This window comes from Colias eurytheme, chromosome 1 (assembly GCF_061535395.1).
Source record: "Colias eurytheme isolate Ceu_HAF_F1 chromosome 1, ilColEury1 Martin Lab GWU primary, whole genome shotgun sequence".
In the NCBI taxonomy this organism is placed as follows: Eukaryota; Metazoa; Arthropoda; class Insecta; order Lepidoptera; family Pieridae; genus Colias; species Colias eurytheme.
Window position 1 is genome coordinate 14,360,928 of NC_142980.1, and position 22,595 is coordinate 14,383,522.

Below are 22,595 nucleotides of genomic sequence, written 5' to 3' on the forward strand. Positions count from 1 at the left end.
CCAAAAAGCGGACGATGTATAAAATCTGTTGCATTAATGGAGGTTCCTTTTTTTGATGAAAAAATAGAGAAGATAAAAGCACTCTCCTGAAAAACTAGTAATATTATATTCAGGTATTTGTTACATTCGGAACTATTGCTAGAAATTTTTTGAATCGAATAAAACCCGGCTTTGTTAACATATATAGATAGACAATAGGCATGATTGTAAGCTTTTCTATGAATATAAAAATGTCCAATAATAACTTGATGACATGAAATAAAAATCAATTCTCAAATAACTAACAAACATTAATTAATTTTTATTCTCTTTCCTCACTTAAAAATATTATCGTATGAAAAACCTTGCCCAAGATGGGCGCTGTAGTCGCCAAGCTGTTAAAAAAATCTGAACGCCTGTTATTCAAATATTGGTTTATTTACGTATTAAGACAGTGAAAATATGTAAAAAAGAATCTTGCCTTCATAATCAAACAAACTTGATTTTCTTGTATTTGTTTTCATTAAAATTAGCAGATCTCAATTATTTCCCTTTATACATTTTTTTTCAGTCTTACCAAAATAACATATTATCTTATAATTTCGTGAATAGGACAAAAAAAAATTGGCAACAAATCTAGAACAAGACGTACCTAATGTATACATATTTACCTAATCTTAATGGTAAATACCTACTTATGGTACACTCTGACCGCTGATTTTTTTAAGCAGAAATATTTACGATTTAGAAAATACATAATTAGGGATAACAATTAGTATACCTACATATGGTAGGTACGAATAACATGAAAGAAAGTTGAATACAATGAGATAAAAAAATAATATAATTATCAAATATGTATTATCATAATTATTTAATTTATTAAAATTAATACCTGTATCCCATCCATATATGTTTTATTCCGCTAGTACATATCTGGGCGGTTAATGTATCGGTTCGTCTTCCACACAGGTATGTGCAGGTATTAAGGTTTCTAAAAACTAAACTTACGCTACAGTTTTAGCTGCGGTGCTTGTCAATGTGCGCAGGTAACCGGATATTACTGTTCATCTTACTCAATTTGAGATTGACTGGATTGAATTTAAAAAATATGTCTCATTTTATTGTCTAACAAGAGTTCGGTTCGCGTTCGCTTCGCTATTTGGACCTTTGAGCGCATACCAAGGTTCAATGCAATAGGAGCAATGCACGTGTGCGATTTGTCAAAGGACCCTAGGGTTTGTCATGTTTTTCTCTTTGTCATCTTGTAATAAAATTTATAAAATCTTAAACCAATCTTATCTAATTGTTACACAATACCTAAGTGGTGACTCTCGAACCAATTACAGCATAAAAATATGATCGACTTTTTCCGCCCTATCCTTGGTATAATCATTGTTTGTGTTAAATCCTACACAAAATAGACGGACGAATTACGATACATAATTAATAAACAACAAATCAAAATTGCGTGTCTGGATTCGAAGTAGCGACTCCGGTAAGCCGAGTGCTAGCGCAATCGAACGTGGTGTTAGTCACAAAGTTAGCCTTACAGTTCTTTACCCCAAGTTCGGTGTAAATGTCAAACGTTAATTCTTCAATAAAGATTCCCTAATAATTATTATAAATTAATTAATTTTAATAATTACCTTAAAAAATTTACATTGAAAATTAATTTCCGAATTTAATGTGTAGTATATTAACAATAGGGATTCCATGTATCATTAAAAGTGTTAATTGAGTTATATCTGGACGTATCGTACCGGAGGCTGCGTGGGCATCATATGAAAATATTTTCAATTTCCTCCCTATATAAGGCGCGCCGTCCCCGTGCACCTCACAGTATGCGCTAAGGTTTTAAAGCACTAAGTACTTGCTGTGTAACCTGTGTAATGATAACCGGTCTATGGACTATGGGTCTTGTCATTAGTTGAACAACGTCCGCGCCGGCTGTACCTTACGCACCGCCTTACCGCGCTCCGTGAGTTATATTCTTTTTTTTTAAATAAATTTATTATTAAAAAAATGCGAGGGCAATGCGAGCTTAAATTATAAAACAATTTTTTGATTGGAATATATTTTTTTTCAGTGCATTTGTGAATTTTTGGGACTTATCTGAACAGCCTTTTGCGATAGTTAATTTTTAATAATAGTTTTTGGAGTGACTATTTTTTAGTTTTGTGTGAAATTAATATTTCTGGTTTCTCTCTCTCTGAGTCTGATTAATAAATAGTGTTTTAAATATTTTATGCTTCATTTCTGTTAAAACAAAACTTTTCAAAAATTTAATTTGATTTAATTGTATTTTTTAAAGTGATTAATTAATTATAGAGATGGATTTACGCTTTCATTAAATTATCTGTTTTCATTTTACAATTTTATATGAACTAGAACATTATATGAACGATTAGAAAATTATAGAAGCTGTTTTGCAGAGCGCAACAGGTAGATTTGACATTGAGCGAGTTTTCGACTTAGATATGTTTAAATTTTAATCTACTTTAGCTAAATCTCGCATTGCCCTTTTAGTTATAGTAATTATTGTTAAATAATTTATTTGTTATTTTAAGTATATGAAAGTTAAATTAATAAAAAAGTTATTAAAAACATAAATCAGTATTTTATCAAATTATTCTAGAAAAAGCATTTTACGTTAATTTTTTAAAATAATAATTATTTTTGACACTTGTCTAGAAATTTATTAATCATCCTACGTTAATTAACTTAAAAAAACCCTCTTAGATATTATTAGATATAATATTTACTAATACTTTAATTTTAATAATACTTGAACACCATAAATTTATCTATACAATAGGTATATATAATAAATCTGTAGAAGGGTCAATTCTGTACATTGAAAATATTGAAAAAATAAATAGCAGGGGGTGTTACTGGATCGATACCAAACCCAAATATGTGATTTAAAAAAATTTTTGTCTGTCTGTCTGTCTGTCTGTCTGTCTGTATGTGAAGACATCACGTGAAAACTAACGGTTCGATTTCGATGAAACTTGGTATAATTATACCTTATTATCCTGGGCGTAAAATAGGATACTTTTTATCCTGGAAAAATACGTAGAAAAAAAATTAATCTTAATTTTTCAGTTTTATCCATGGACGTTGTTCTGTAGAACCGCGAACACATGTTGCGTATTATTATAGGCCTAGCCGTTTATAAGATTTAATTGTCAGAGTTACTCAAAATGTAGAAATAAACCATCCACGTGAAGACCGACATCCGCAAGGACGGAGTCGCGGACGGAAGCTAGTCTAAAATAAATTAAAATGAGACTTATTCAAATCATGCATCAATCTAACAAAACATAATGTAAAAAATATAAGAGCCTTACTGCTAAAAAATAAACGCGGACGATAGCAAAAATTTCATATACCGAAATTAATTAAAATATGTACGCAGTCCTAGCGACTACCAATAGAAGTGAAAATTTAGAATTTTTGTATTAATATTTCAAATTTAATAACATTGGCATGTTGGTGACGCGGACTCATAAGATACGAGTCGAGCTTTTTTTAAAGAATTTTTAACATCAAAAATATCACAATTTTTCAAAATATCCTTAATAAAGCTTCTAACGTGCACTTATAAAAATTCATAATTTTTTAAGCCATCGAGAGGAGAAGAGAGAATTTTATATAAGAAAATTTTACAATACCTATTAATAATAAAATTTCCATTAGTAATTTTGAAAACATTATAAAATGATACATTCAAACTGAATTAAAACGAGTCCTAATGAAAACGTGTACTGCACAAAGGAAAATGCATAAAATGTATAAAAAACTTAAAAAAAATCACAGACAATACCAATTACATTATGGAAAATGTGCGAATCGAAAACGCGTTCTTTTTCGAGACGTTACATTTGGAGCTTTTAAAAACAAAGAAGTTGCGGCTCTATGTCACAGCTAATCACCAGCATGTTAAGTCTATTTTGCATGCACAGTTTCCTAAAATACAGCCATTCTCTACCAGGAAGTTTCCAAACCTATTGTGGAGCGAAACATTTTGGCATTGATTTTTAAGATCGGATTACAGACTATTAGATTGGGCGGTGGGGAATTTTAGTGTATTGAATAACGCATCACATCGCACCCCCTAGTCATGGGGGATGCGTCGGTTACACTGTATGCTAATTGGTGATTTACATCCTTAAAGTAATTAGTCTTTGAAATTGATTAGTTGGTGAATAGATGATTAGATTTGAGCCCTATACCGGACACCGGGTTTGGTCCTTTGTCAGTCTACGTCAGAAATCAAACCCAGAAACGCATAATACCCACATACAATAATTGTACCACAGACCGTATTATCGGACGTAATATATCATCCCATAAACATAACAATTGTAATTATAATAGCACAAAATAACTCTTAATTATGAATGTTTTACACCATTAAATAACACTATCAATTAGGTTTATTGATGAATACTTATTTAAAATGATATCATACTAGCTTTCCGCTCGCGGCTTCGCCCGCATTTTCAAAGATAAACCAATGTGTTAATCCAAGTTACCCTCTATATGTATGCTAAAATTCATTGTAATCGGTTCAGTAGTTTTTGCGTGAAAGAGTAACAAACATCCATACATACAAACTTTCACATTTATAATATTAATAGGATTAAAAAAATATTTGTAAAAATAATAAGTACGTATTCAGTATTTTACCTAGTAGGTAATATTTCAAAGTTTCATCTCAATATAACGTTTAATATTTAATCATTGCTCGAACATTATTGCAATACCAGGGTCAAGTTCAGCCAACATTTGATTGGTAGGTACAGTACTAGGAATCAAATAATCGATACTTAAAATCAAAGGTAATTGATAGATTCACAAAGGAAACGCATGCAAATTTACACTGAAACATGTCCAGTTAACTACATATTTGCCTGGGAAATGCTGTGATAATCACTTCAAAGAATTTCAGTTTTCAGTGGGTGGATTTGGAATGATCGTGGCAAAAGCGAAAATTATTGATGTTGTAATATACGTTATACGTAAGGATACTCGTGCGTGAAAAAAATGTAATTATAAAATGCACGGTCCATTTTTTTCTCATTTCCTTAACTTGGAGTTATTAATAGGTAATAGTTAGTTATTAATTTATTAGAGAACACTTTGAAAAAAAAATATGAAAATTATGTAATTTGTAGTTACAAAAGCATCGTATATATTTACTAGCGGCCCGGCTTCGCCCGTGGTACATATGAAAAATAGATGTTGGCCGATTCTCAGACTTACCCGATATGCACAGAAAATTTCATGAGAATCGGTCCACCCGTTTCGGAGGAGTATGCAGACTAACATTGTGACACGAGAATTTTATATATAAGATAAGTTTTCCTATAAATCTCACCACCTTCAGAAATAGAGTGGAAAATCAATTTCTATACAATTACAGCAAGTGTGGATGGAGCGCGTTGATATCTGTATAAAAATGAACGAGATTTTAGTTCGTTGGTCTAATTGGGTTGTATTAAAAGCTAAAATTATACTTCTAAAACATTTGACATTGTATTTGCATTTGGACTTTATAGACATATTTTTTTTTGTAATTATAACTTTATAAAAAATATTAATAAAACTTGTTATTCTACTAAAAATACTTACTGTTTATATATTAAAGTAATTTCGAAAATGTATTTAACAATAAATGAACAAAGGATATGTAACTTATTTATTATTTGCTGTGTTACATAATTAATGTGTGGCAATAATGATAACCTGAATTGAAATTAATGAAGCTATACACAAAAGCATTTGTTATCCCACATTACAGGATTATTATTGTAAATACATATTTAATATCTCACTAGCTGCGCTCCGCGGTTTCACCCCCGTGGCTCCACTAGATACTATTGGTCTTAGCGTGATGATTTATAGCCTATGGCCTTCCTCGATGAATGGGCTATCTAACATTGAAAGAATTTTTCAAATCGGACCAGTAGTAGGTAGTTCCTGAGATTAGCGCGTTCAAACAAAAAAAAAAGCAAACTCTTCAGTTTTATAATATTAGTATACATAATTGTTAATAGTTATAATATTTACATTGAGTATACAAATAATGTCTATTTTAAAATGTCCTGTATGAAACAGTGGGAAACTTTTTTCACTGACTTGCCTCGTGCACGCGAGCATACTTAAATCTGGCTTTACAAACAGAAAATTAAATCCTCACTGTTGAACCCTAATCTTTCGCCTACCGCGCGCGACACAAACCTCAGGTTTACCAGGAATAAATATTATTACAACAGCTCTGCATATACTTATATCTAATACTGTATGAACTTGAAAAAGATTAATTTCTCGGGAAATATGGTATCGAATACAAATCTCCGATGCAAATTAGTGTTTCAAGGGCGAATGGAATTGTTATACTGTAAGAACTAATGGATAGGAAGAAAAGCATTGTAAATACTAAGTACCTATGCCTGCGAGCTCTTAAGATGTTTAGAAATTTCTTTAGATAGTAAGTCAACGTGCTTTTAAAGATGCATCGTTATCAATTAGCAGAATCTGTAAACACGGTAATTGCCGAGATACAGTTTCATTAAAATCTTATTGCTGTTACGATTAATGCATTTCAGTGTTCTCCACTAATGCATGCTCCTAAAGATCTGTAAACAAATGGGCTCGATTGGATTTAAAACTAAGCATTTATTTTCTATCCTTTCATTCTATTGAATTGATGATTTAAGTGTTTAGTAACTTGGACCAATTATAAAATTTGTAGTAAATTCATACATTGGAGATTGTTCTTAAAAGTTTATAGGCAATTTCGGATACCACAATTCAAACTGAATTTAAAATAAAATTAGAGCAATAAGGCTGCCTTTTAGTACATATGTGCCGTATGTTTTTATTGTATCTAATTATAGTAAAGCATATTTATGTTTGGTATATTGTATAATAAAGAATAAATAAATAAATGTCACTTGTTGTCTAGTTTATTTGTAATTTCTTCTCGCACATGACGACGACTTGTAAATGGCTTTAATATTTTGATCAAATTTCGGATGTACCCTCAATAAAGCATACCGATAGTGACACGAGGGGAGCACTAGACTTAGGGACAGGTTATCAATTAGCGAATCGGATGCCACCACACTCGCCTTATTAGGCGTGAATACATTTTCATGCCAATCATAATTTTCAAAGCGGGTGTATTAATATCTCATGTTCTGCAGGTAAATACTTCGTATAATTCCCACGGGTCCGGTTATAAAAGTCCCTGTAATTTATGCACGTGTCAGCATTTTTTTCACGCGCCTCAAATCGCTCGCGTTTCTAGCGAGTATTCTGCGAAGGCTTTCAATATGTACTTGCAAGTGTGCTCCATATTACTGTTATACTTCAGGGACTTATTGATGCTATGTATGAATGTCGATTATATTGTAAGAATCGAAAGTTCATAGATGTTGGACACGTCTTAAGTACTTAGAAATGGAAGCTCCAAGTTCAAGTTCAGATATATTGTTAACTTCGTGTTTATTTCATTGTAATATGAAGAATATTGGAATTTTGTTAACGGGTACTTATGTATTGTTAACTTTTAAGTTTTATAAAGTGCTTAGAAGTTTGTCTCGTGTTTGTTTACACGAGGAATTCAATTGTTACATAGAATCATATTTGTTAAGAAATTGTAATATTAAAACACAACAATAACTGTTTCGATTCAATAAACTGAAGGCTCTATTATTCATTTAATTGTAGTTTAATAGATTTATATGTAGGTATTATTTATAGGAAGTAGTACTTGCATTAAAATTAGTGCATAAATATTTTGACAATGAGGCAATTATGAGGGCAACTCGTTTCACCAACTCTAAATAATAATCCGTGGTTTCTAAATTTATGTTAGGATTAAAAGTAACCTACTTTAGAGTTTAGATTCTGAATAATTACGTCTGTTACTTATCCACCTACGAATAAAGGTTGAGCATTTTCTAAACTTTTGAAACTTTTACAGGCTATTTACGAAGTTTGCCGAGGACATACATAAGACAAAAGCAGTATTTATGGATATGGAAATATGGACCACCAGCGAAATTAATTAATATTGATAGCCAGTTGTACATCGTCTGGTAAGTTCTGTCACAGTTGGTTCTGTTTAGCTTAGTCTGTCAGTTAGATGGGCAAAATGGTGTACGTAAATATAATATAACTAAAGTAACAGTTATAAAATAGTTAAAAACGTAAGATTTACTAATTTTTCACAATTTAATTCATTATTACAGATGTTTAGTAGTAAGAGGTAAGAAATTAAATATATTTTATTTGATTTTGTGAATCATCTTTAAATCTTGCCTAATCGAAGTGGCCTTAGATTTTTTTTATGATTGATTTTTTAAAATTAAGTTGAACCATGGCGTTGGTTTAAACGAAGCTCTATATTTTATAAATAGTTCTTATTTTAACTGAGTACGAATTATGAAGTGTCAGAGCAACTCCAAAACTGGGCTTCGTTGTAAAATTTTTTTTATTAACTAACTTTTTATTAACACGCGAGTGCGTGAACATTATGTTGAACAGTCTATTTGCACCATACTGTTTTGATTTGTATGTGAATGTGTTAATTTTTTATAGTTTTCGCTTTTAGATTTTATGATTATTAGTATGGACTTTATAAAAACCTATTTGTCATGTAAATAATATCATTTAGCATGTATCTTTTCAGTTTTCATCGTTTTCATATTTTGTGAGGTTTAAAAATATTATGTTATATACGCTCGAGTAAATATAATTAATTATTAGTTAATTGATAGACATTATTGTGAGAATTGAGATAATATTATAACTGTAATTGTTAATTGAAACGAAAATTTTTGGGAATCACTAACTATTTATTTATCCATTGCTATTGTTGTTTTGTGAAAATTATTACGTCACTATAAAGGGATATTTATAGAAACAATAAACTCAATTAATTGTTGCTATTATTAGCAAACCAAAATTATTTATAATAATTATTTATCGAAATACAATTCGAAATTTGGTTCAATCAGTGCATATTATGTTTGTTTGTGGTGAGCTCGTAGAATTTGAAGTGTGCATTTAGTTCGTTGTCCGTTAATTTGACGTGATTTTGTTTCAGTATCGTAAGATCCGAATATAGGTCGACCTGCACCGGCGTGATAATAGAATGAGACCAATTTTATAATAAACTAGCGGTCCGCCCCGGCTTCGCCCGTGGTACATATTTACGTTTTCTCTACATAAAAACCATCCTCGTACTTCAAGGAATATAATTAAAAAAGAATTATCGAAATCGGTTCAGCCGTTCTCGAGTTATGCGCTTACCAACACATTTTACGATTCATTTTTATATATAAGAAAGATGTAGTCTATTAAAAAATCTATTAAAGATGGGTTGACTGAAAAAATCCTGGACAGGATATTTTTAGTCAATTATTAAAAAAAAACTTTTTTTTTTAATTATACAGTGTTGAGATAGCGCTTATGCTGATATATTTTTTTTTCTATCATCCCATCAAGTGAAAGTAACTGGTACGGACATGCCTGTTTATACCTGCCAACCTAGCAGTTTGTCCAGGTAAATATTTGAAATAGGGTTTTCAAATATTTACCTGGACAAACTGCTAGGTAACTAGGTAGGTACTGCTAGGCTGCAAGTGAAAGTAACTGGTACGGACATGCCTGTTTATACCTGCCAACCTAGCAGTTTGTCCAGGTAAATATTTGAAAACCCCTATATAACTGCACAATCTGTAGGTTTCATACTTCAAGTCTATTATAATTTTTTTTTATTATCTGCAATTAATTAAAAAAAAATTAAGTAAAATGTCCTGTCCAGGATTTTTTCAGTCAACCCATCTTTAATAGATTTTTTAATAGACTACATTTATTATAAAATCGGTCTCATTCTATTATCACGCCGGGGCAGGTCGACCTATATTCGGATTTTAGACCATAAATAATGACTAGCGAGCAGTCCATCTGTATTCTCTTGTAATACACGACATCGACACGTACCTAGAGATTAGGTAACCTTTTAGGGGCCACATTCTTTGATAAGCCTTTACCAGTATCGGGCTTGGAATATTTATATTTTTCGAAAGCTCTCCTGATAATTGCGTTTATCTACTCGAACTCCTCCGGTTCTGTCTGCGTTGGTAATTAGCGTTTTGATGAGTGGATGTTTAGTTTAGAATGTAATAAACAAGTTTGGAATTTAATAAAGCATTTCTGCTATTATAGTAGAGCCATTTTAATAGGCAACATTTGACAGTTCAACAAAATTCAACAACGTATTACGTAACCTAGTAACGACAACATAGAATAACATGATATTTCGTTTTGTTAGAACTGCACATTTGCTTAACTTTTTTCAATTACGTCCACATATTTATAATAATAATGACCGATACAAGTAATTTTAAGATTTCATTTTACTGATAAACCATTATAAACATAATAAACAATTTCTGAATTGAAGAACTGACGTCGCTACAATTTTGTGTCAATAAACCTTTTTTCTTTTTAAATACCAGAGACGTTACTCTAAAAATCGAAATTTGACATCTAGAATTGAGTGCATTGATTACTTGTGAATAAAAATCATCATAAATTAATAAATTCGATTGACAAATGTTTCAAATCCGTATCGATTAATTCACTTTAATCGATGTTTTTAAGCAGGTTACCTCTCTTCGAAGATAAAATTGATAGACGTCAAATGTTGCCTATTAAATTGGCTCGACTATAGTACCTTATAAAATGCACTATCGATAACGCCGTGAAAGTACATAAAATGACATATTATATCGGTATCAGAGTGAACAATTTACATGAAATATTTATAAAACTGATACCTTGACCTTCGTAGTTAATCAATCATCGTGAAGTATGGACTCATTGGCTATTGTGTGTTACATTAGTGCTTGAGTATAGAATAGAAAGGAAAATGTGGAAACTTTGTCATAATAGATATAATAGATACTCGCATTACATCTTAGACTTCATGTGGCGTGGGTTCAAACCTAGGAGTTAATAATTGGCTAAACCCATGGATTTACTTGGTTTTAGAAATTATTTTCGATTATATTAATAGATATGCGTTATATAAGAGCGTTTATAATTTACTAGAGGAATAACATTTAGGTAGGTAGTTACTTGAAAGTATGTAGGTACTAAGTAAATGATTGTTTTTTTAATTCTTGATTCAATTGACATTTTGAATATTAGGATGGATCGATAGTTAATCTATGTGTTTGAAACTTTTTTAGATATTTTTACTTCTAGGTCATTAACAATTCTCTTCATTACAAAGTAAAAATGTCACTACATATTTAAAATTCCGTTTATTTCTTAATTTTATTTATCGTCCAATGAATTCTCATTTTATGTACGAACGGATATTTTTCTTCTAAAATACACTTATAAATCAATGTTCTAAGCCACAAGGCAGTCGCTATGATACAACAAGAACAATCAGTGCCACCTTCCTTATAAGAGCAACTATTAGTCGCTCACGAGGTGCCTCCATGGATAAAAGAGTTATGTAAAAATATATTTTGTTTAGTTGCTCAATGTATCTCTCTCTATATAAATTTGCTCAATGTATCTCTCTATATGTATACGAAGACTCTTGAACATTGAATGTCATACATGCTTGTACTTTTAGCCTTATAGTTTATTTAGCCATGGCTGGTTATTGCGGTCATATTATTAATTTGCCAGTCAGTTCAATTTACGGTGTATTCTGCCAGGAAATAAGAGGTCATAATACGGCCCCTGCTCGGCTGCTCGTTGATAGGCAGCCATCTTGATTTTTTTTGAATGGTTGTTGAAATCGGGATGCCTTGTGTCAAACATAAGGAGTTAACCACTGGGCCATAGATGTGATCATGTTATTAAAGCAAATATTTTTTGTGCATATATTCTGCTTGTATTGTAAATTCAATATTAATACGATGCCATTTCGTGGAATTCGAAGAAAGAAACGAGAGGATTAGAAATGTTATTTCACTATTATAACGTAGTTATTCATTTTGCATACGGATTGATAGATTTCAATTCTTGTCTCCTTGATCTACAGTGCAGCAGTGTTCACCTAATTCACCTAATAGCTTAGAGAGGTGAGATTTGTGAGTTTGTAGGACCTGAGTTTGTCGTTACCTGTGGATTTACTGAACCGATTTTGAAAATTCCTTGGTCATTCGAAAGGCTTCATCTTTACTGAGTTAGATAGAATATTTTAGATCTTGCGGGAAACCGGGGGAAAACGGGGCCAGCGGCTAGTACCTAGCAATAAAAACGTTTCAGTTACATTCAGTTTTATATTGAAAGCTATCGGGATTTACGTATCATTATGATGTTATTAGATTATTATAGACGATGTTTTTGTTTATTTATTAATTCATAGTGGCCAGTTAATTTCTGCTTATGCGGTTTATTTCATTCAAATTTCATATACTTACAATTCCTAGAGATAAATTGATATATTTTATGTATATACTTTTTTTGAGATTAATTAAATAACTTATCGATGGAATGTAATCGATAGAGTTGTAATAAAGAACCGCAAGTATTCAATGCGAACTTGAAACCTATCCGTATAACAAAATAATATTAATATTATAATCTCTATTATATGAAATAATCGTGAATATTTCATATAATAAGGCTTTAAGGTTGCGGTGAATCGGGATTCAATTGTAGTGTTCCCTTGACATATTTATTGACTAGCGGTCCGCCCCGGCTTCGCCCGTGGTACCTACATGTTTAAACTATAATATTTCTCAAGTTGGATCGAACAGCACATGGTGTGCGAATTTTATTATAATCGGTTAAAAGAGGTTTAGGAGTCCATTGAGTACAAACATTGTGACACGAGATTTATATATTATATTAAGATTTTAAGCGGTTTTAAAGTTCTTGATGAGATTTAATCATTATTTGCAGTCTTCCTTGAGTACTACTGGGTTCTCAACGACCGACGCTCATTGTTAAGTACCTACTTTAATAAAACTTTGCGTTACATATGATTATTTATTAAAGATTTTACTGTACCTATGCGATAATAAAAAAGACCACTTCTAACAACTAACTAAATAGGAAACCTAACTACTCATTTATTACAACTATTTATCTACTACTAGAGGTCCGCCCCGGCTTCGCCCGTGGTACATATTTCGCAATAAAAGGTAGCCTATGTCCTTTCTCGGGTATCAAAATATCTCCATACCAAATTTCATGCAAATTGGTTCAGTAGTTTATTCGTGATTGAGTAACAGACAGACAGACAGAGTTACTTTCGCATTTATAATATTAGTATGGATGTACCTACTTATTAAAAAATATAATTTCATGTTTATATGTAGTCACATACAACTACTACTGTTCAATAAAAATATAATATTATCTGTTATATTCAATTTATAGTATCCTAATTTCGATCTAAACAAGACACCAACAAGGAACACCTCATTAGTAAAACTTTCCCTATAGTAAAACAAATTACAATTGCCTTAGACCTTTTCGTAACTCGTAATTACCTGTGGTGTAACATCCGCTACGACCTTTAAAACACGGAAAACCCATTTCAGAACGCATTGCATAGTACGATGATGGATTTTTCGAAAATTCTTAACTAATGAACCACTAATTTTAATTCTCGTCTCGTCCACTACGCATGCGTGAATACTAAAACGTATAAATCCTAGTAGGGTTTGATTCGCATTCCTAAACATATGGAATACCTATTTATCGAACAGCGCAGCCTTTGTTCTGTAATAAAATTATGTATTTAATTCCTAAATAAATATGCAAATTTATTGAGATATAACTTTAATTAGATAATATATTTCACACAAAATCTACCTATTTTTGCTTATCTTCCTTGATAGTTAATTTAATTTTAAATTATAAGTTGCCTAAATAGGTACGAAACAAAATATGTAAAGTGTGTAGCTAAATATGCCCATTGCCCAGTGTATGTTTTTATCGAAGTTACATTAATTAAAAAGACAGCCAGGTTTTCAAAAGCTTTGTCTAATTTGGGATAGATGGTGTTGTTTAAAATGTGGGATTTAGTAAAAAGGAGGACTAATAAAGGTTCAACTAATTTATTGAGAATTTAGTGAAAATTGTATAATACACTAGCAAACCGGGCGAACTCCGTTTCGCCACCAGAGACACCTTTTCTTTGCTATAAGCCTCACGAAGCCCGAGACCTTTCCAACGAATGCAAAACCGTGAAAATCGGTTCGTGCATTCTGGAGTTATAGCGACTTATTTTTATATAGTAGAAGATTTAGACAATTTTATGGTAAAGTTACTAAAAAAAACATAAATATAGCAATATATTTACTTTTACCTTAAGGTACAGGGATAGGATGAAAGTTTATTTACAGCATATTACTCCTATCCCTTTTTAAACGTCATTGTTTTACTCTATTTGATATTATATAACTAAAGTATAGTATTACGTCGGCACGTTTATCCAACTGTTGCACACGATCTTCAGGTATATATTAGATAAAATAATCCTTTTATAATTTTGATTAACCTAACAGTTTAAGTGTTATACAAAACTTTTGATAACGACGGGTCACTACTCACTAGGTATTTTATGTTTCACAAGCTTGGCTATTTCTCTGTAGTATTTTTTTTTTGTATTTATTATTTAAAGCGGCTGGACTTAATTTGATGGATATTGAACCAGATAGTTGATATTATAATATTGTATTTGAATTGCTTTCATTTAAGAAAAAAAGGATAAGAGAGTGAGTCGTAAACAATGTTTTAATTCCAATAAATAAAGTCTCTTCAAACTATAATGAATATTTATAATCCAATCCGTATATATGTCACCGGACTGTGACTAAACCACAAATTTTGCCGTCACATAGGACTTTATCAAATAGCCTGAGACAACACATTTACAGAAGTTTTATTCCATTCCACATTAGGAGAAAAGTAAATAAAAATAGTGTTGCATACATACATAGCTAATAGTATATGCTAAGCTCGCCTGCCCTACTTGTAATGTCAATGCCTGAGTTCCTTTTGCGGACATTGCGTGATAAACAGACTTGATATTTATCAAAAACAAGCACTTAAAAATCTGAAGAAAAGGTTTTGTACAGTACATGCGAATTTACATGGGGAAATTGCAATATTAAAGCAATGTACTTATAACTGTCATTATGTTCAAAAATATAAGAATGTCTTTTCTTTTTATTATATTTTCCAAATGTCGATTCAATAAAAATTATCGTTTAATCATTTCCTCTCTATTTGATTTTAAATGAAAGGTTTTACTGATAATACTTGTCTTCGGTAATATTATGCGTAATTTATTTAAATACAAACCGTAGGTAATAATTTTAATCTGTAAGGTGTTTTATAAACCATTAAAAATATATTACCTACATTCGTATCTACCTAATTGATGAACGGTCAAAGGTTTAAGCCGCCTACAATCAGTTCAACCATAGTGAGAATAATTAATAAATCAACTTAGAAACAGCTGTTCTCGAGAAATCACTGCTATCGCGATATAATTGTATTATTATAAACATTACCTTCGCTAACCCAGATCGCTGTCGTATGACTGGATATCGAAAACAATTCAATATGAATCTAGATAACAAAATCTACTTTGAGAAGATAGGGTGTGGAGGTCGTTAGCTCTCCGTGTTTTTGGACTTGCTCGGTCTGTGTACGTCACCTTGCATGACCTTATTTAAGTCGTGAGTCACAGCAATTATGAGCGACATACATACTGGCTTGCGTTCATTGCAGCTAAGGTTTTTCGGAACTAAAATAAATCATGTTTGAAATGGATTTTAACGTGTTAGGATTTCAAATTCAAGGTAACCGATGCAAGGTTGTTCACATCGTTCACCTAGTGGTCTCTTTGAACGTCTGATCCTTGTAACGCTTTTGACTAATTCCGAATCGAATGAATGAGATGAATCTAAAAAAAATCAATTTTTATAATTCTATGTAATATGACTAGTGGTCCGCCCCGGCTTCGCCCGTGGTACCTACATGTTTAAGCTATCCTATCTTTCAAGTTGGATCGAACTGCACAAGTCGAGTAAGTGATTTAGGAGTCCATTGAGGACAAACATTGTGACACGAGAATTTTATATATAAGATTAAGATAAGATATTACATTAACAGTCTTATAGACTGCAATACCGATTTGATTAGGTAGTTCAAAACCTTCGTTTCAGAACCGGGGCAACGTAATACTAAAACAAAATGTTTCGGAACGAACCTGAAGTACAAATGATTGATATCGAGGAATGTTTAAAGGATGTTATTGCGGATGAGGACACAAACGTAGTGTTTGAATGTAAGATCGCTGGAGAATGTCAGATACCAGAGGATGAAATATATGCGACTTGGATTAAAGATGGTGAAATTTTGCGCTCATCCCGTCGGATGAGAATAAGCATAGGAGGAAAATGGCACCGTCTCGAAATAAGGGGTATCACTGCGAACGACCAGGGCGTCTACATAATATTATTGCAACATTTTGGTGTCCAATCTCTATCAAAAGGCTACCTTTACGTGAAGCTCACAAAATCTCTGGCGAATGTTCCGCTGTATTTAACAGCGGCACCTCGACACAACTTTGGTGCCGTTAGACATCTCGTACACACAAAAGTTCCAGTGGGCGGCATCATAGAATTGGAAGCCAGGTTTAAACAGCAAAAGACAGAAGATTTCTTATGGTTCAAGAGTAACCGTGTTATCGTAGAAGATGAACGCACGATCATTTTAAGTGATGAAAGAACGACCACTCTTTCTATTCTTAACGCACAAGTGACAGATTCAGGAATATATCTGGTGATGTATAGAACTCGGTTCGGTTACGAGTCCACTTTTACAGACGTGATAGTTCTCGATTTAGAACCAGCTATAATACAAAGGAGTGAACTAATCCCCAGCATTGATGAACCGTTTCCACGTATTATGGAGGCTTATTGCGGCGCAGAAGTGCGAATGGTCGCAAAAGTCCATTATGACTCTAACACAGAATTCTCGTGGGGCCGGGGCCCAGAACCCCTTCTAATAAGACCAAACATGGAGGTCCAATATTTTAACAATAGATATGTTGCGTTGAAAATTTTTTGCGTTGCTATGGCTGATGGCGGCGAATACACGCTGAATGCGCGCAACAGAATCACTGGGTACACTGAATCCACTACTTGCACATTGCTCATAAATAGTAAGTATTAATTTCCGTTGATGGTAGATATTGAGAAAATGTTGCAAATGCTAATAATTCGCGATTTACAGAGCTACCCATCAAGAAGCTAACACCAACGAAGATACTGAAACCTTTGGATGCAGCCGTAGCTTGCGTTGGATCGTCTTTGACGTTCAAGGTTGTGTTTGAGGCAGAGGATGCTTGCTTTTGCAGTGCTGTCTGGGAAGTTGGTAAATTCAGAGTAGAGCGCACCAATCAACACTTTGACGTAAGAATATGCTAATATGGATGAATATTTATAGTCGGTCATTAGATGGAATATTATAACGATTAGGATTGTGCATACGTTGAGCTAGACTTATTTTTCAGGTATACTGTAATGGAACGGAATTTTATTTATACATCAAGAAGTTGGAGCCAGACATGGCTGGTCCCATAGTGTGCGAGATCCGCAAATCGATTCCTAGCAGGAAGTCGGTCACGCTATGCGTTTCAACTGCAAATTTGACAATTGTACCACCCTCGGTAATGGAGGGGCTACAGAGAGACGGGTCCGATGTCGAACCAGCTACAAACGGATTCTATAATGTCTCCAAAAAGGTTTCTTTACCTATCAATGGGATGGCTATTGCGGGCGTTCCTCCTGGAGATATTGTAAGCTTTTCAATGTACTTTAGTTTTTTTATTCCCTTCTTCTTGTTTTTTTGTCGTGAATAGGTAAATACCTACCAATGTAAAATGAAGGACAGTTAATCTATAAATCAATTATAATAATATTATAAAAAAATTGTTGTGTAGGTAATGAATATTTTGCAACTTATAATACGCCATTGAATGCTAAAAGCGAAAGAGTTCATGCATGCGATTGTCTTGTTGTATTGACTGAAGATTATGAATTAAGCTTTGCGAAATTTAAATTATTACCATAAATTTAAATTGTACCATATATGGTTATTATTATTTTGTACTTACGCAGGACTCGCCAGTTGCAGCTGATAAGGGAGAAAAAGATTTTTGTTTGAAAATCCAATATTGCAAGTGAGTATGTTGCTTAATGTAGGTATAGGAAATGCACATCAATAACCAAATTGGCAAATCTATAGTTTACTACATATTATATTCACAACACTTGCTAAGCCTCCCGGCGTCGCTTGAGGTTAGACCGATGATCGACATTTCCGACTATCGTAATTTCCTGTTTTCCCCCGAACTGTCAATCATACCAAATTACACCGAAACAGTTCAGCCGTTTCGAACTGACAGACAGACATAACAGTTCCTAGGATATCATATTTTGATCTAAGGATATGATTCGGATTTCGACGTAATTTATAAAATTAATCTAAAACATGATACGTCAATGAAAGGATAGTAATATAGCACTTATATTCGAATTTAAACATTTATTCTATATATACAGAAATAAAATTAAATATATATACATAGATGCGACCGAGACATCTACTTCCTGCTCGCGGAGGCAGAGGGAATGCCAGAGGGCGCCATGTTGACTGTGGAAGAGGAGCCACAAGCCGGTCCATCGAGTAGCAATGCGAATGACAGAATTATTCTATTGAAATGGTAATAATTTATTGATATATTTTAGTAACTAATTAACAAGGTGAACTTGATAGGTTCTCGTATATTTTTTGTATAAATTCAATATAAGAAAGTGTTATAGGTGTGATAATAGTATTCTTTACAAATTCTTTCAGAAAAAGTTTGATAAGTACGTATTCATAAAATATTCTAACATATTCTTAAACTAGCAAAATATTATATTATGAAAGCAAAACATCTATTATTAATTTCACCTTCAGTAAATTCGAACTCAACACGTCTATTAACTAGCAAAATATTATATTTTCAGTACATTTCTATAGCTTTGGAACGAAAATATCTATTATTATTTTCACTTTCAATGAGTATAATATGAACTTGAAATTTTTACATCGTTAGTGAGAGATAATTGCAGCGCTTTTAGTTGAGAACAGCGTAATCCCGTCTAATAGGTACTTATATATTCCAAGTCCCAACTCAATACTTAATTGCCATTTTTCAACATTAATTGGCACGAAAATTTTCTTCAATGGAATAACAACTGTTGCTTTTGGATCTTATCGGCTCTATTCGGCTATTATCGTTAAAATACCTAAATAAGGTACGCAAATAATATAAGAAATTTACATTGAGAGTTTCAATTTTTTGAATATTTCTATAGCTTTTCTTGATTTATAGCCTCTAATGGTGAAATAAATTTTAAATCGGTGCAGTTATTCCCTGACATATGTTCAAACAAATGCGTTCAACTGACAAACTTTTCGACTACGAATCTACGAGCAGCGTAAGTTACATAACTTAATCAATACAATACCTGCACATCTCCTAGGATTGTTCAATTCTTACTGTGAGTTATATCGAGAGAATTAACTAACAGCAATTACAGGCCACCTGTTGGGGATAAATGGTACTCCGTAAATATCGATCAAACAGAAGATGAATTCACCGGCGCAGGTGTGTCTAGCACACCATCATTCCGCATAAAGAATCCTCCCTTGGAGAAGACCCTGAAGATACGCGTGCTTGGCGTGGCTCCCAATTCTGATCACAAAGAGTCCACTGTGGAAATATGTATGTATGCAACAAAAATACTTTTAAACACCAGACATAGCATATGCTTAAAGAAAAATTGAATCCAAATTACTCTAAATTCTTTTGGTAAGATTTTAACAAAGACGAGTCATTAAAAAAAATGTTGTGTGGTTTTATGAAACCACGGTAAAAGTGAAACTGTTCGAACGGTTCCGAACACTGCTTTGTGTAGCGCATGTCGCGTGACGGTCGGCTGCCGAGTAGGTATACCTACTCGGCAGCCGCGATACACGCGACATGCGCTACACAGACCAAAACGTTTGAGACGATGTAATAAAAGTTTCACTTTAAAATTTAAAAATATGTAATAATATGTTCTAATTTACAGCTGAAATAAAAGTGGAAGAGATGACGGACCCTAGGCACGTGCGCATCCAGAAGATGGAGCTATTTTCGCAGCAGTATCGCGAGACTGGCGATACCATTGGGCGCGGGGCTTTCGGCCAAGTGGTGCTCATCAGGAACGAAGGCAGGCAGTACTATGCTGCAAAGACTATGAGGACAATTTTGCAGAAGAGGAGGGATTCGGCTCGCAGGGAGTTCGAGCTGCTGAAGTCATTGCAACATCCCAAACTCGTGAAGTTGTATATGGCTTACTCCACGAAGGACAACTTTGTTCTCGTGATGGATTAGTGAGTATTCAATAATTGATATTTCTAAGGTAATCTAAACTGAAGTGTGTAAAGCTTGGCAAGATTAAATATTTAAATTAAGTACCTAATAATTTGAAACAAATCATTAAATAAATCCAATTACGGAATTTGTGTATTTGATTCTGAATCTATGGTCACTCCAAATAATTAATCTATTTATCATATTTTTTCAGTCTGTGGGGCGGAGAACTATTCGATAGATTGGTTGACGAGGAGTATATTATAGAGCTAGACGTTATTATATATGTGCGTCAAATATGCGAGGGTCTGCAATTCATACATAGTCAGAAAATTGCTCACCTGGATATGAAGCCAGAGAATATCATATGCCTCAATCCAAACAGTCGCTTGATTAAAATAGCGGACTTCGGTCTCGCTCGCGTGATACACGAAAGGCAAATTGTCAGAGCCATTTATGGAACCAAAGATTATGTGGCTCCTGAAATATTGAATTATGAGCCTTTAAGTGTAGCTTGCGATATGTGGAGTTTCGGCGTGATTATTTACCTCCTGTATGTATAAACCTTCTGAATATAACATAACCAAATATTTTTTTTACATGTAAGAGTTCATCTTGATTGACCAGTGACCGCATTATATTATAATTTTCAGATTGTCAGGAGTGTTGCCATTCCAAGGGAAAAATTGGCTCGACTACACAGCCAAGATAAACAAGGCATACTACAACTTTGACGATCTAGCATTCAGGGATATATCTGAGCTAGCCAAAGATTTCGTGAATCGGCTTATTGTGCTGAATCCCGCCAAGAGGATGTCCGCCGCTGAGGCCGTCAACCACGCTTGGCTGCAGGAAGAGCCTCCGCTGGGGATCACCTACAGCCCCATGCGGCGCGCTCGCGAGAATCTGAGAGAATATCTCAGGACCTATAGGGAGAGATGGCAGGTATGGAATTCTTGGAAGAATCACTATATGAATTTATTGGAAAATAAAAAACACATACAACTTGCTTAGTCATTTATTCATTCATCTAAGCTACTTACGTTTGCTCCAACTACGCAGTACAATAAACTCTAATTATTTTTTTAGCGAGCTGGCAATTTGATGATTGCTGCTCATCGTCTGCGCAGAATTGTGATTGAAGCTGCTCGCAATCATGATGAAGATCAGCATGATGAAAGACAGCAGCCTGTGCAGCAAGAAGTTGAACACCAGCAGGTTGAACAACAGCAGGCTGAACAACAGCAGGCTGAACAACAGGGGGCTGAACAACAGCAGGCTGAACAACAGGGGGCTGACCAACAGCAGGATGAAGAAAAGCAGGAAGAAGCTCCTGAACTCGTGACTTAAGCTGGATAGCGTACTACTGAGTAGTAGTTTTATGTTTTAATTTCAAATACGGTAAGTTGAGTGAACTGAAAAATTACCTTAAATAAACACTTAACTAATCGGTTTCCCTTTTCAATTTTTTAACAAAATATAGGCGTATTATAATGTAACCTTCCAATCTCCATAAAATTACCATCTATTATTCAATGTATGCTAAATAATATAAGCTACTTCTGAAATTATATATTTGATATTTTCATGCTAAATAATTGTAATCTTTTGTTTGTTACAGTTCCGATCAAGAGAAGAACGTTCACAATTAATCATAATATGTAGTGAAGAGTAGAATTTGTGTCTATTTATTCCAATTTGCGCATATTAAAGGATTAAGTTACTCATGATGTCACCAAGATCTCGGTGATGTTTTGACTTATATACTACGTCATGATGCAAAGTGAAAAATGTGCCATGATAAATTAAGTAAGGTTTTAAAATCAGCGAGAAATAAATCATATGATCATAAACTCTGAGCTCGCAAGGCTCAAGGAAAATGAAAGGGCAATGTCGTAGTGTAATGGTAGCTATAAAAATATAGTTCTTTCGCATTATATCCCCATAATATGTTATCCAAAGCTGTAGGTTTAAAATTTAGGCTATATTCCAGTTTTTCAATTAGTCAATCATGTTACTCGTAAATTAAGTATTTAATTATTTATTATTATAATTAAGGTCTTGAAAATCATGTAATCACAAATTATATGTAATCTTTGATCTTAAATAAACAGTAGTTGGAGTAATGTCTTTC

The 22,595-nt window shown here is 33.1% G+C and overlaps 1 protein-coding gene across 1 annotated transcript; it reads left to right on the top strand.

Moving 5' to 3' along the window:
- The first annotated feature begins 1,839 nt into the window (after positions 1–1,839).
- On the top strand, positions 1,840–22,397 carry LOC149911371 (uncharacterized). The gene is made up of 13 exons (XM_090105786.1): positions 1,840–1,960; positions 7,979–8,093; positions 16,215–17,215; positions 17,287–17,465; positions 17,567–17,851; positions 18,174–18,235; positions 18,644–18,778; positions 19,644–19,828; positions 20,178–20,481; positions 20,676–21,014; positions 21,115–21,406; positions 21,551–21,862; positions 22,083–22,397. The coding sequence occupies exons 3-12, from the start codon at positions 16,243–16,245 to the stop codon at positions 21,809–21,811; spliced, it is 3,015 nt and encodes a 1,004-aa protein (XP_089961912.1). The 5' UTR covers positions 1,840–1,960; positions 7,979–8,093; positions 16,215–16,242; the 3' UTR covers positions 21,812–21,862; positions 22,083–22,397.
- Positions 22,398–22,595: the final 198 nt, after the last annotated feature.

What these genes read in the sequence shown, in the direction of transcription:
- LOC149911371 (XM_090105786.1), top strand. Translation starts at nt 16,243, where the DNA reads ATGTTTCGGAACGAACCTGAAGTACAAATGATTGATATCGAGGAATGT. An exon ending in GCACCAATCAACACTTTGAC is followed by an intron (nt 17,466 to 17,566) that starts GTAAGAATATGC and finishes CTTATTTTTCAG; the next exon opens with GTATACTGTAATGGAACGGA. An exon ending in TTGAAAATCCAATATTGCAA is followed by an intron (nt 18,236 to 18,643) that starts GTGAGTATGTTG and finishes ATATATACATAG; the next exon opens with ATGCGACCGAGACATCTACT.